This window comes from Fulmarus glacialis, unplaced genomic scaffold, assembly GCF_000690835.1.
Source record: "Fulmarus glacialis isolate BGI_N327 unplaced genomic scaffold, ASM69083v1 scaffold2524, whole genome shotgun sequence".
Taxonomy (NCBI): domain Eukaryota; kingdom Metazoa; phylum Chordata; class Aves; order Procellariiformes; family Procellariidae; genus Fulmarus; species Fulmarus glacialis.
Window position 1 is genome coordinate 134,074 of NW_009209755.1, and position 14,428 is coordinate 148,501.

Genomic DNA, 14,428 nt, shown 5'->3' on the forward strand with positions numbered 1-14,428 from the left:
TTCTGCAGTCATACTGTAATATCTGAAGCTGTTTAGTTTCTACTGCAGTTGAAAGAGGTTGCTAATGCAAGCTTGTGTCTCATAGATAATGAAGGAAAAAGTGCATGACAGGTATTTGTTACGGGAGGAAGGGTAAGTGTAATTGAAATAACTTTTTTCACTGAAGTTTTAACTAGCTTGCTCAAATTATCAATATAGAGCTCTTGGGGCAAGCGTTACTACATTATTACGTGATAGAAAATATCTTGCTGTAATTCCCAACACTCTTGAAACAGCGATTGGGCAAGTCTGAACAAATCCTGTTTTGTGTGGTGTGTTTGTATGTGTGTTTTGCAAAAGTTAAAAAGTCTTATGGTTGGATGAACAATCTACCCATAATATAACAAGATAGGTAGATATCCGGTTGTAGCTTCTGTAATGGCAAATTATATACACTATAAACCTCAAGGATCGGAGTGACATAAGAGCATGTGATTACTACTGCTCATGGAGTTTTGAATTGTAAGGTTTGGGGTTTTTAATTTTTACATCTTTAACAAGCTATTACTAAACTTTTGTTTGAAACAGATAGAAAATAATGGACCTCTGATCAACATGATATACAAAGTGCTGAAGAACTCAGCACAAGGGTTACTATCCAGTATACATGTAAGACTGCTTGCATCTGAAATGTGCTCATCCCATTGCTTTTTAAAATAGCAGTCAATGTTTACATACTCTGGCTTTTACAGGTGTCTTATGGTAAACAGTAAAGCTTTCTGTAAGATTTAATTTTTCTTTCCCCCTTTTTTTTTTTTCCTTTTTTTTTTTTCCTTCCCCTTTTGGAGTCTGTATGCGAAATTATGGCTGACCTTGTGTTTGGTTTCATTTTATCATGTTTTGAAAATGATTGTGTCAAGTAGACTCCTATGTGTAATTTTGAAAGTGTGAAAAAGCATGCTAAATCTTCATTATGTTCTCATGTTCACTGCTTGATAATTAACAAATTCTTTACAGTTCTGATTATGTAATTTAAAATATTCCCAAAACCTGTAGACTCTGGGTTTTATGTTAATTCCATTGATTGAAAGACTTTTGCATTCTCTTGCAGGTAATTAAATATATAAAATTATTACTTTGACATGCTAGTATTTATGCTCACATTTAATTATTTGTCACTATTATACATAGGATTTAGCATTTAAATAATTCCATTGATACTTTTGAAAGAAAGGGTTTTTCTTACATAAAACACATCATTGTGAAAATGAAAATATCCAAAAATTGAAAGTTTTGAGAGGCAGTAAATGGTATTGGTTTTGGTGGTGGGGAAATAACATTTCACCACATGAAGACACATGAGAAGTCTTTGAATGGAGTCTGCCATTGGAGGAGAGAAGACAGTAAACATAAATGATGACCATACTCTTCTGTCTTAAACCTACTTTGCTATTTGAAAATACTATGTGTAGATGGCTAACTTCATATAACGTGTTAAATGAGAAACTGAGATTGTATCAAAGATTTATCTACACTTAAAGTAAAATTTAATTACTTTAAGAAAGCTGGCATGATCCTGTAGGTACCTGTTAGGTTAATATGTAAACTATGTAGCATCACATCTGGAGATTGCCAGTCAGATTCAGTAAAAAGGCAAACCACTGCTTCTACCCCACCAAAGAGACCAACAACTTCCGCTCTTACATTATTAAACACAATATTTAGGTGAACTTTTCTTCATAAACTCTTGCCTGTATATGAATAGAAATATACTGTATATGAGTACTACAATTCTAAACATCAGGTGTTTCTTTCGTAAGACAGTATTTGCTTTAATGAATCTTCAAAAATGTTCTAATCTAGTAATATTAAGTCATTAGATTTTAAGGCTTTTAAAAACTGTATGATCAATGAGCTGTATTATATTGCCATTCTCTTAACCTCATTTATTCACAAAAAGGGTCCCATGTAGACAGTGGAAATAATAAACTTTTCTACAGAGATAGACGTGCCTTCATTTTAAGATTGCTGTGAAGGTTGGAAGTATAATATAGTATAGTTTCTGTACTGATTTAAAAACTGCGTTATGTGAGAAGATAATCTTCTCACCAGAAATTGAATATGAAACAAGTGATTTATGGAATGAGAGATTTGTTATATTATAAACATGTCAAAACAGATTAATTACATTTAATTCCACTATAGCAGTTTTATAGCAGTCTGTTTTTAATAAAATTCACCCTGTGCTATGGAAGAGACTATCCTTTGTAGAATGAAGTAGTTGCCAAAAAGTTGTATTTTTAGTCATTAATTAATGCTGTTATTCTTGCAACCGTGCGTTTAAAGGAACTATTCAAGTCCTTTGGCTTCAAGAAAGCTACTAAAGCCCAACTGTTAAAACTATTAGGTTTTTCAGGAACAGGACCTTTGTAACCATAGACAAGTGAGATTATGCTGTTTTGTACAGAATTTTAAGCTACCGTAAGAGTTACTAAATAGCCTAACATAACTAGTAATCCTTTCTGATAACATTTTTTAAGAACTAAAGCTATATTTGAAAAGGCTTGTATCCAAAATTTTATTCATCTTCCTTAATAACCATGAATATTTAACAAAACTTTTCTTTTCGTTGTTGAAGCATAATTAGGTTTTAGTTTGCAACAAATTTCTCAGATCTTTAAAACCTATTCCTCTTAGGTGACAGGGCGTGACACGTTAAAAGAACGAAGTACCAAACCTGTCAAGATTGCCGAAAGTGATATTGATGTAAGTATCAAATACCACTTCAGAACTTCTTGCATTGTTTTGGCTATTTATGTTGTACTGTTACGTGTTCATATTATTATGCTCTTTGGGGTAAAAGATTGCTAGTGGAGACTTTTCTGCTTGGTTTTTAAAATCTAACATTATATATTTATATGATTTCATTTTCAGGTCAAGCTAAGCATTTTCTGTGAGCAGGACAGAATTCTGCAGGACTTGGAGGACAAAATAAGAGCCCTTAAGGAAAATAAAGTAAGTAGATTAAAAAGGGTTTTACAAAAGAAAATAACAACTTTCATCTAGTCATAAAATATGGAATTACAAACAAAAGATCCGAGTTACTGGATGCTGCTTGCATTGTAGTAGGTTTCTTTGGACATGTGTATAAACTTATATAAGGAAAAGAATTGGGTTTTATGTTAGGATGAGTACTCACTTTTAGAAAACATGTTTTTGAAAATGAGTGTTTTAAAACCACATACACTTAATTTTATGGCATTTATTACAAATTGGAGTACATACATTTTTATGTGTAGTTTTGCTTTATGTCTTAATATGTATACGGTGTGAGGTGGAATCATGTTTCATTTGCAGTTCTTCCCACCTGCACAAACATTGTTTCCATAAATAGCAGCGTGCTATTGAGCTCTTACTGTAACTTGTGTGGTGGTTTGTTGGTGGTTTGTTTTTTTTTTTAAATGGAGTGAGAGAAGGGAGAGACATTCAAATTTGTAGTAATTTCAGAAACCTATGGCATTTTATATATAGTACTGTGAGCTTAGTTCTGAGGGTTATGACTGAGATGCTGGAATATCTCCTGTGACAAGTTTGTAGTTGGAACCCACCTCCCTTCCTCAGTGCCCATTCAAGTTAGAGTTCAAATAGTAAACAGTAACAAAATGGTTTGCCTTTTCTTGTCTTTCCTTGCCTGTATGTATCTTTATCTGCCTCACTGCCTGTGAGCTATAGCTGTCAATAAATCGAGGTGGTTCAGAAAAAAATCTATTCTAAAATGGAAATACTGTCCAGATAGATCCTTTGGAAGAGCTACTGTGCAAAAATGATTCAGTGTTATTTACTCCTGAGTGAACGAATCGGGCCTACTTAGTGTTTTAGACAATATTTTAATCCCTCACACGGCTAGTTTAACTATAGCGGTGAATGAGAACCTATCCTTAAAGAAACAGCTAATGCTGTGCTGTGGTAGGGCTGTCACAGTTCTGTACTGCTTAGTGGGAATTTTTCTGAAACCGTACATTAGTTTTGTACAACTGTAAACGGAAGAATTCCCCTCTCACTGCTTTGTGTTTTCCACAGTTTTGGCTACTTAATGGAAAGATTTAATGGAAAATATCAGATAATTTTTGTTATAATAGTTAATTAAGACTCTTGCATTTTTTTGTTTACATCTTCGTCTCCACAACAGGAGACCAATCCTAACCTCTAGTGGCTTATAGGAAAGACTGGGGAGGTGGAAAACAACTTTTATTTTCCCGCAGGTAGATCCATAAAATTCCATGTAAATGTTGTAAGCTTACTGCCATCATCTTCTTTGCTAGGATCAGCTGGAGTCTGTTTTGGAGGTTTTACACAGGCAGATGGAACAGTACAAAGACCAACCACAACACGCAGAAAAAATATCTTACCAGCAGAGACTTTTGCAAGAGGATCTCATACATATTCGGGCTGAAATATCTAAAGTTTCAACGGTGTGTGTTTTTGGTTGTTTCAAGAAAACCATAATTAAAATAACCAGTTAGAGTAAAAGTGTATAGTTTTTTGGATAGTGGAGTTAAGTCCTGTTCTGAACTGATAAGGTTAAGGTGCAGGATACTGAACCAGAACCAAAAAATGTAAACAATCTCTCCAGCTTTTCTTTTCAATGTCCCTTTCCCATTCTCATCCCCATTCCCCACCCTCAAAAAAAAAAAAAGCTCAAAAAACTTTTTTAGACCTTTTTAATTTATGTGTGGGGCTTATACTGCAAATCTTTCAGCTAGTCCTTTGAAAATACAAATGTGATTCCATGGTATTCTTCCAGGGGAAAGGGGATTGGGAAAGTCTGTTGATATTTCAGTCAAAATTTACTGTTGATATTATGACTTAATAAAATTGAAATGCAATTTAATGTTGCATTTTTCTTAATAAAAGTGTTTCTAAGAGTTGGCCATGAAAGAGAGTATATTAAACCTGGGTGTCGTGTACTCAGTATATTATTCCTGCCTCTTAATGAATATGGGACCAGCTCTTCATAAGATTGTTTCTAGAATTGCGTGAACACCTTTCCTATAGTAAGATCTGAACATTAAAATGCCAGTATTATTTAAAAAAAAAAATAAATATATATGCAGTGTTTTGTGCCTGTAGAAAATGTATGACTCACAGACAGCATTTAAAATTTAATCAGGGGCTTAAATAACAAGTAATTGTAAGAATGGCTGTACTGGTCTGGTCCAAGGCTCCTTCTAGCCAGGCTTCTGGCTTCAGCAGTGGGCATAAGCAGACGCTTAGGGAGGAGTAAGGATAGGAGAGGTGGGTAGTATTTGCTGTCATAACCAATCCAGCTTGTATTTTCAGCTCAGGGAATTCCTGAGGCTGTTGTGGTTTGTTTTCTTTTTGGTTTTTTTTTTGTCTATTTAGTAATGCTAAATCATTCCCAAGAACCTGTACAGTCTCCTATTAAATTTTGTGAACCTTTTGCATCCAAAACATCATTTGGCAAGGTATTGCACTGATCTTTTCCCCACTGCGTGGACAGCCACTTTCTTTTACTTCCTTTCAGCCTGACTTGTACACGTTTCATGTGCTATACCCTTGTTCTTGTATAAGAAAGGATGGGGAACAGTCAGTCATTACCACTCTCTCCATGCCACTCATGGTTTCATAGACCTCCATTATTTCTTCCCCTCAACTCCCAAGTGATCTCTTTTCTAGACTTCAGAGAAAAAGCCTACTTCATCATTCCTTACATAAAAATGCTCCAGACACTTGATTTTCCTCAGTTCTGGGTCAGAAGGCAGACTGTGGTGCCATGGATGCTGGAAACAATCTAAGTAAGGGTGATTGGATAGCCTTATTTTCCAGGTGTCTGCTTGTTTATTCACTTCTAATGACATTACACAGTCTGTAGAACTTTTAAAGAATAACCTGCTTTGTGTTTCAAAACATGAGTTCTGGTTTAGGTGACTGGATTTTAATTATAAACTTGTTTTAAATAGAGGAGTAAGGTAAAAGGAAATGGAACTGGAATAGACTTGATTCCTTCATAGCATATTAGTCATGGTTCAAATTCTATTAAATGCCAGTTTTATGCTTAAGAAATGGTTTTGTGTGAGGAAGCTGGCCAGAACTTTTTAACTAGGGATTTTTGACTTGATCTTGCAAGCTATAAAGCATTTTCAAGTTTATCATCAACTCTAAGCAAGAATGTAGACTACAAAATGGATTTTTTGCTTCTTTTTATAATAGAACAACACCATCTTAAAAACACTTTGGTGTTCAATTAGAGAATGGATAGAGTGATTTTGAAGTTTATCGTAACATTGTATTAGAGCATTCACTCTATTAATAGGAAATGGAAAATGCCTGGAATGAATATCTGAAACTAGAAAAGGATGTGAGCCAGCTGAAAAAAGCCTTACAGGAACAGATGAATAGTTCATTGGTATCTCAGGTGAGTCCATTTCCAGACACTGGTTTACTTATGAGATTATTTTGTCTGAACTTGAAAGCTATCATCCCATAAGAGAAATTCTCCGCAATTTTTGCATTGTATTCAGCTGTCATGTAGCTTAGTTTGCAAAGTTCAGACATTGTAACAGCACAGCTGTGCAGTAACTAGCTATCTTGCAGCATGTGTAATTGTTTCTCATAAGTTGTCTACGCAAATTTGTCATTATTTTATTATGTTTTTATTACATGCTGACATCTTGACATTGATAACGTATTTAATTTATAAGACTATGGAGGACTTCTTAGTCTTCCATTTATTTGATCTGACATTGTTGGCTTCTTTATCCATTTTTAAGAACATCAGCCACTAGCTTGTTATTGTCATTACTTGTTCTTTGTCATGTTCTTCTATTTATGGAAGATTTATCTCTGCAGATTGTTTTGTGAAGTGGAGTAAGTGTTTAACAGCCATCGGTAATTGAAAGACATCTCGGTTTTAAATCAATTATTCAGTTTTGAATCTTACAAAGAAGCTTTGTTTGAAGCTAAGTTATTCTGTTTGCTGAACTGGATGTGGCATAACAGATTATTTCTACATACCTGCTTACAACTGGTGATTTTATTCTTAGAGCAAGGAATACAGTCCAGATTTTTTTTCCTGTGTTTAAACAGAAAAGTTTTATTTAGAAGACAAAACACAAGGAACAAAGCTATTGTATACATTTTGCTCAAATCTTAGCCTACTTTTCCAAATATCCTGGACCAAATTTATTTATTTGCAACAAATACCTGATCAGATATGAATTGAAGTCTATTTATTTTCACTATTAATGGATAAATGTTTTGTATCAAAGCAAGAGTTGTAAAACTTTTTTAGATTGCATCAGTCATCAAAGTCCATTTTCATTTAGTTTTAATTTTGGAGGTGGGGAGTGATTCAGTTTTTAGAGCCAGAATATTATGTAATTGAGCTCAGCTGTAGAATACATCCCTCCAAAAAAATCTCAGGGGTATTTTAGAATAAAATCGTCCCTGTATGAAGTTATTTCGTTTAACAAAGGGAAATTACAGGTTTAAACAAAATATACTTTGTTAAAGTACTTTAACAAACAGTTTCCAGTTGTGCATTGAGCATGCTTAAAATACTGGATGTGTGGCATGTGATTTAGCAATACATATAGAAGGGAATGCAGTTTGCGCAGAAAAAATGTTAACTCAGGTTTAGTGTCATCTCATATCACATACATGCATAATTATAAAAAAATACACATGCACGCACATACACAAACATATGCACTTTGTGTTTGGTGTGTGTATACTTACATATATATGTATATACATATAGGCATAGATTTTAAAAAATGTTTCTGAATACCTATTTTGGAGATACTAAGGGGAGCTGATTTTTTCAGAAAGTACTGAATGTTTTTAAAACTACATTCCTTCAAAGAAGTCTCACTTGAAGTACCCATAATAGAGTTTTTTTGATCTTTGCCCAAGGGTATGTAGACTCGAGATTGTTTATCTAGTATTTTCCAATAGCACTACATTAATACACATGTATTTAAAAAAATGTAGTCTTCGTGGAATATTATTAAAAATACAATAAATTTGCAGGCTCAAATTGCTGTAGGAAACAGCTAGTGTTGTTTCTATATAGCATTAATTAAAGGTTAAACCTAAATGTTTCAAGCAGCTCAGAGTAAATCTTGCTTTAAGAGTGTAGCTTCATTGTCTTTTGCTTAAGGGGTTGGGGGGATCTGGGCATGCTGAAATTAACTGAGATGTGGTATTTTGTCAGTGATAACTTTTTAGTTGCTGTTTCTCCTCTGGTTTTATAAACCATTCTAAATTATGTTTCTGTGTGAAGGAAGTTAGAGAAATTGATTTATCTCTCCAAGTTACCTTTTCATGCTTGCCCATAAAGTATATTTATACCCTTTCGTGAACAGCAATCTTGGCTTTCATCATTTAAAAATAAATTCATCTGTTTATCTTTCAGATCTAGTCCATTTTTGATCTAAAATATTCCCTTCACATCAATATTTAAGTAATGGAAAGAAATAATATTAAAAGATCTCCTGGCTTTTGTACATTACTGATCAAATATTTTCTGAGTGGTTTCAGAAGCAGGATTTTTTGTACATGTAGGAGGTTTTTTAACCAGTTCTGAGGCTTGAGTATTGTAAATCCATCATTTGGTTCCTTGTAGTATGATTAATCTCAGAAAAATGAAATGAAACGTACAAATTTATAGTTTGTATCCTGACAATCTTTCAAGATATGTCCCATCTATAGAGTGAGTTTACTGCAGGCAAATAACGTTCTCCATCATTTAAATGTTTGTGTTCTTGGCACCCTGTTTGCTGATCTGTAACCTGGCTGAGCATATTTTCTGATCTAAGACAGAAAGTGGAAAGCAGTTTATATGCCTTCCTTAGCTCTATGAGGTGTAAGAGCTTTTACTAAAGTTTTTCTCTTTCAGGCTTATAGGATTAATTAGCGGTTATTTTGCAGCTCATGGCAAGTGATGGATTTCTAGAGTTCTTGAGCAGTTTCTAAGCAATTCTTAACTACAGTGTTTCACTGCCTTCTGCTTTCTTTAGTAAAACCAAGAGGAAAACGATATTATTAAGTTTATTCTTAATGTCAGTTTCTGAAGGCAGAATTACCAGGCTTTGATTAAGTAGATGAGAATAGCTATTTGTGATGATTGCAGTGAACATCACAAATGGTGGTGGCTTCAGTAGCCAAGGCCTCTGGCTGCAAGATGCAATCAAAGGCAGACTGCGGGCTGTAGGCAAAGCTTCCCTTTCTTTCCTCCTGGAAAGCCTTGGTAAAGCAAATAGGATGCAAGATGAGACCAAATCCTGGAACAGCACCAATATATTGTTTCAACCTTACCCCCAGTCTTCTATAGGAGGTCTTCCAAGACTCAGAAAATGCTCTAATAAATTTTATGGACAAGATATGTTGGCTTGTGTTGGTGGGATTTTTTTTTAAATTTTAAAATAATTATTTAACTCATTTCTAGACTCCTAAGTTTTCATGTAAGTTCTGAAACATTAGTTTGGTTTTGGTGTCAAAAGAAGGATAAGCCCATAATAATTAAAAATGAGATATAATTGATTTTTCTTTTTTTCTTTTACTACAAACATCAGGAGAAAACACAAATACAAAAAGACTTGTGGAGAATTGAAGATGTTACAGCTGGCTTGAGTGCAAATAAAACAAACTACAAAACCATAGTAGACTCTATCAAGAATCCAGGTAAGGAGAACATAGTTAAAACTTAAAAAAATATACAAATGCAGCTGAATCTTAGGTCTGTGCAAATAGTCTAGAAGTTTGTTCTACTACAGAAAATCCAGTTAATTCTGCTGTTGGTTGCATCAGAAAACTCTGTTGATTGAGCACATTAACTTGGCGTTTCTTTGGTTGAGGTGCAAAAATGTTTTTTGTTGTTTGTTTTCACATACTGATGTATGTGATGTAACAAGCCATAAAAAAGGGAACAATAATAATAATAATAATGGACTACGTTCTTCAAGTTGCAGAAGGAGTTTCTGTTACATGCCAGGCTCATACCAGCGTACTGTCTGTTCTGCGTTCTGTCCAGGAGCTCCTCTCGGTGTTCTTATCTGCTTCCCCCCACCCCCCCCTTGGGTGCTGCCCACCTGCCCTTGTTGCAGTTGCCTCCCCCTTCCCTCTTCAGGCAGGTGTTCGGTGGGCAGAGCAGCAACATCAGCTATGGAAAAGAGGAAGGGAAAGTGTGTGTGGTCTGCATTTCAATTGCTTTATTATGTTTCAAAGAAAAGACCTAACGCATTGGGATAGCAAGAGACTGTTAACACCTACTGTAAATTCACTTTATATTTAAAGTATTTTTGCTTACCTTTTACATACAGAGATAAAATAGCTCTGAGATGGTGAGATCTTATTTTATTTAAGGTATGGCTGTGAGTGCTTAGCCTTGTCTAGATCTATAGGCATCTTAAGGAATCTGTGGCATGGGGCCAGATACAGCCTATGAACTGATTTCGTATGACTCTGGGGCTTTTCCTTCCTTCCCTCCCACTGCCCTCTCCAAGGAATTTTACTGGATGATATTAAAGTGTGTGGTTTTATTTTTGGCCTGAAAGGCTTGCTTGATCCTCACCCCTGCTATAATGTAACAGTCAAACACTTTTATGTCCAAAAAAACCCCCTGTTTGTGTTCAAAGCAGTGTGCAGAGTATTAGGGCTGTTTTGTGAAGTCTAAGGATGTTAATTGCTATTCTTATGAATGTTATTGATAAGAAACAACACGTAACACATTTGCATATTTCTCCCCTAGAGAGAAAAATAGTGCCTTCATTTTCTCAGTCTTCAGTGCCTTCCTTACCAGCTTCCCTTGCAACTGCAGAGAGCAAACTTTCAGTCCCACAGAGCCCTCCGCCCAGTCCAGTTAAATCCTCTCCGGAGGTTCGGCTGTATCCACAGCCTTATTTCCAGGCCAGAACGCAGCACCAAGCACAGCAGCTGAAAAAAATCGAGCCACCTCTTCAGTCACCAATTAAGCTAAAGCCAAAGGTTGTAAGTACTGCTCTTGTGAGATTCATTCACCAATGTTTCCATTTACTTCTGGCAGAAACAGTGAGTGTTTCACGATTATAAAGCGCACACAATGTGGAGGCACAACAGGGAGACACTTGGTTTGTATTGAAACTGAGCAATAGCACTTCCAGGAGAATATATGTGCATAACCTGGAGCTATATGTACAGTAGCCATACACTGTTTTAGAACATACCAATGCAGAGCCTTCCTTGGTAATGCTTTGTCGTTGATTAGTTGTTTGCTTTCTTGAGTCTTTAGTTTTTAAAGCCTCAAGTTCCTGGTGCGGACAGAGGAGAGCATGCTAAAGCAGTCACAAATAACTCTCATAATGTAATGAACTTCCAGTCAGTTTATGCCAGACTGTTTTCAGACTGTTTGCCAAATATGTGTGCTTTCCTGTTACTAGGAAGATGAAGCACCGCCCAGACCTCCTCTCCCTCAGTTGTACAGTCCTGATGATCAGCCACCAGCTGTTCCACCTCTCCCGAGAGAAGCCACTGTCATCAGACACACATCAGTGCGGGGCCTGAAACGTCAGTCAGACGAAAGAAAGAGAGACAGAGAACTCGGACAGTATGTTAATGGAGATTATAGGGTGAGCACTCGTATACCTATACACCTGCATTTTAAAGATACGTGAACCTATAATAAAAGGTATTGTCTGTAGGTCTTGTAACAAGGAGAGAGAGATAATGGTAGAGAGATAGTAATGGCAGGGAGAGATCTATGCTGTATAATAATGGCAGAGAGAGATTTAGTAATCCAGAAACAAAGCTTTAGGATTTGTTTTGAGATTATTGAGACTTGCTGTCTGCAATTTCATTTGAGCTTATGAGTATTTTTCCATATAGGTGGAACTACGTTCATACATGAGTGAACCAGAACTAGCAACGATAGGTGGTGACCTCAGCCAACCTTCCAGTGGTTTAATAAGCTCTGACAGTGGGTACCAGACACTACCTACCCGTGGTAAGCCAGGAATTTATGTAGCTGATTTTTAACAGTACTGTCTGTATAGAACCTTTTCTCTCCTAGGATTTTCTGGAGATGGTCTTTATCATCAGATCATTATTTTTAGATTAACTATACAACGCTGTGAAAGTCTAGAGATTTTGTACATTTTAATGGTGCCGTTACAGACAACCAGCCTTTTGCAAAGCAACTTAATATAATGCTTAAAAAAAAAGGCATAGCAAAACATGAAATTAGCTGTTAGAATATCTCCTATATTCAGAGTTATTTTTCCTCATAATTTCTGTGTGATCTTTTACAAGCTCAAGTATTTTTTAAACACTTTTATTGCCATTGAAATGAAAGAGGTAAAGAATGAGAATATAATACCCCCAGATACTACATGTGACTTGACACTCCATCCCCACTGTGCTACAGTCCTGTAACTGTTTCACAAATGATGACAGAGAGGACATTTGGGGAAGAGCAATTCATTTCTTAGCCATTCTTTTCTTATTTCTTTCCTTTCTGACTGTGAATGTTAAGGTTTGATTTTCTTCATAGATGTGATTATTTGTACAGCTTATGTACTGTTGTACAGCTGAGTTCACCCCATACCTCATTTAATATAAGCTTCTAAATTATCGTAGGTATTTCTGAATTCTGATCGATAGTGACCTGAAACACATTACTTTTGGCTGAAATGAAATTTCATGCTTCTCATGATCTTCTGAACTGCAAAATGTGAAATGTGAGCTAAAATAGTAACCAGAATGTCGTAGAAAAAGCATGATAATTTAAAAAAAAAACTAACACTTGTCTTCCTTTTGTCTGTCATTTGGTTTTAAAGCATTCTCTTTTTCCTTATCAAGGTTTATCTGGATCAACTTCCAGACTGCACCAATCATCTACCATTTCATCATACGCAACACTTCGAAGGGATAGGTCCAAGGTAAGTTTTAAATTAACATCTGAAGGCAAATGGCTGAACTGTTCAAAATACTTAAGCCCAGAATATATTTTGCATAGCAGGAAGTGGGATTGTAGTAGCATGGAAGAGGACCCAACATGTGTGATCTAATAAAATCTCCAATTTTTCACTTTCTTAAGTGAATCAGGAAGCAGACATACAACTTACTGCATTTGAAATAGATTTATAAAACAACGTTTAAAACCAAAAATCAGCAGTACTAATAGAAAATATAGAGTTGAAATATGCAAATTAATGCAAAAATAATAGAACAAAACCATGTTAATTTAGTAATAAGGTAGGAGAAAGAGTTAATTTTTTGTATACTTCTTATAAAGTATTAATTACAACACTGTTTTGTGTGCCTTGTGACTTCTACAGGAGAGACCAAAGAGTGCCTTGGAACGTTTATACTCTGGAGACCACCAAAGAGGCAAGATGAGTGCAGAGGAACAACTAGAAAGAATGAAGCGACACCAGAAGGCACTAGTTCGTGAACGCAAGAGAACTCTTAGCCAAGGAGAAAGGCAGTCTGTTTCATCTCGGTCTTTCATCAGGCCCATTTCTGCAGACATAGGCTCAGTATGTTAGATATGCCTTAAAAGGACTAAACTAAAAACATCTTTGGATTTTTTTTTTCCTAGCAAGCACTTTCACTTGAGTGTGTGTGATGCTTCTAGACTAATTAAATCAGTGTTATACAGTATAAAATGAGTTCAGAGAGTGTGAGGAACAGGTGATCTTTTTTTACTAGTAGTTACGGTGTATGTAGCAGGTTAGGTCAGAGGTTAGTGTGCTGAGTGGAGATGTGAGTATATTGGAGTGATTTCAGAGACATGATTGGTTTTTATTGGAATTGTATTTAGAAAGTGTAAGAAGCTTGTACAGTTTTAAAACTGCTTCATAATGGAATGGGCCTTTTAGAATGTTCTTACTCGCCATGGGTATTTTTCTTTTTAATTCATAAATTAGGCTGCAAGATAGTTGTGGTAATATCAGACCAAGGTGGCCTGTGTTTGTTTTTTTAAAGAGGTGATAAATGGATAATCAGTTTTAAAATCTAATCATGCTGATTAGAAATGTAAGAGCTAATGTGTTTTAATTGATAGAAATTCTTCTTTAAAGCTCAAAATGTAGAATATTCTAATAAGGCTCAAATTTAAGCTGCTGAAGAAAAGGATTTTTGTTGCGTTCTGAGATTAAATGCTGTACAGACGATAAGTTTGTAACGATACATTTTGGATACTAACCAAAGCAATTCTAATTGGTGAAGTTACCCAGTCGCTCACTTGGTGCTAAACCAAGATTGTACTGTAATTGCACTTACGCTGTGGTCTTTTAATTTATTTTTTTATTTGGTCCATTAGAGCTTTAGAATGATCACCTTGTTTTACCTAATTCATTGCACAAGGTCTCTTGCTTTTAGATTTGTCACTCATCATACCTAATACCTCTTTTTTTATTTGCTTGTTTTTAATTTGCAGAATTTTGTAGTT

At 35.3% G+C, this 14,428-nt stretch overlaps 1 protein-coding gene across 1 annotated transcript in view; it reads left to right on the forward strand.

The window, feature by feature from the left end:
* LOC104076155 (pleckstrin homology domain-containing family A member 7-like) overlaps positions 1–13,999 on the forward strand; it is a 95,476-nt gene extending 81,477 nt beyond the window's left edge. Inside the window, 10 exon segments of the mRNA XM_009576919.1 lie at positions 2,677–2,745; positions 2,914–2,994; positions 4,302–4,451; positions 6,314–6,415; positions 9,576–9,684; positions 10,751–10,989; positions 11,418–11,606; positions 11,863–11,980; positions 12,835–12,914; positions 13,314–13,999. Coding sequence (XP_009575214.1) covers positions 2,677–2,745; positions 2,914–2,994; positions 4,302–4,451; positions 6,314–6,415; positions 9,576–9,684; positions 10,751–10,989; positions 11,418–11,606; positions 11,863–11,980; positions 12,835–12,914; positions 13,314–13,523 — 1,347 coding nt within the window. The 3' untranslated portion in view covers positions 13,524–13,999.
* The last annotated feature ends 429 nt before the right edge of the window (positions 14,000–14,428 follow it).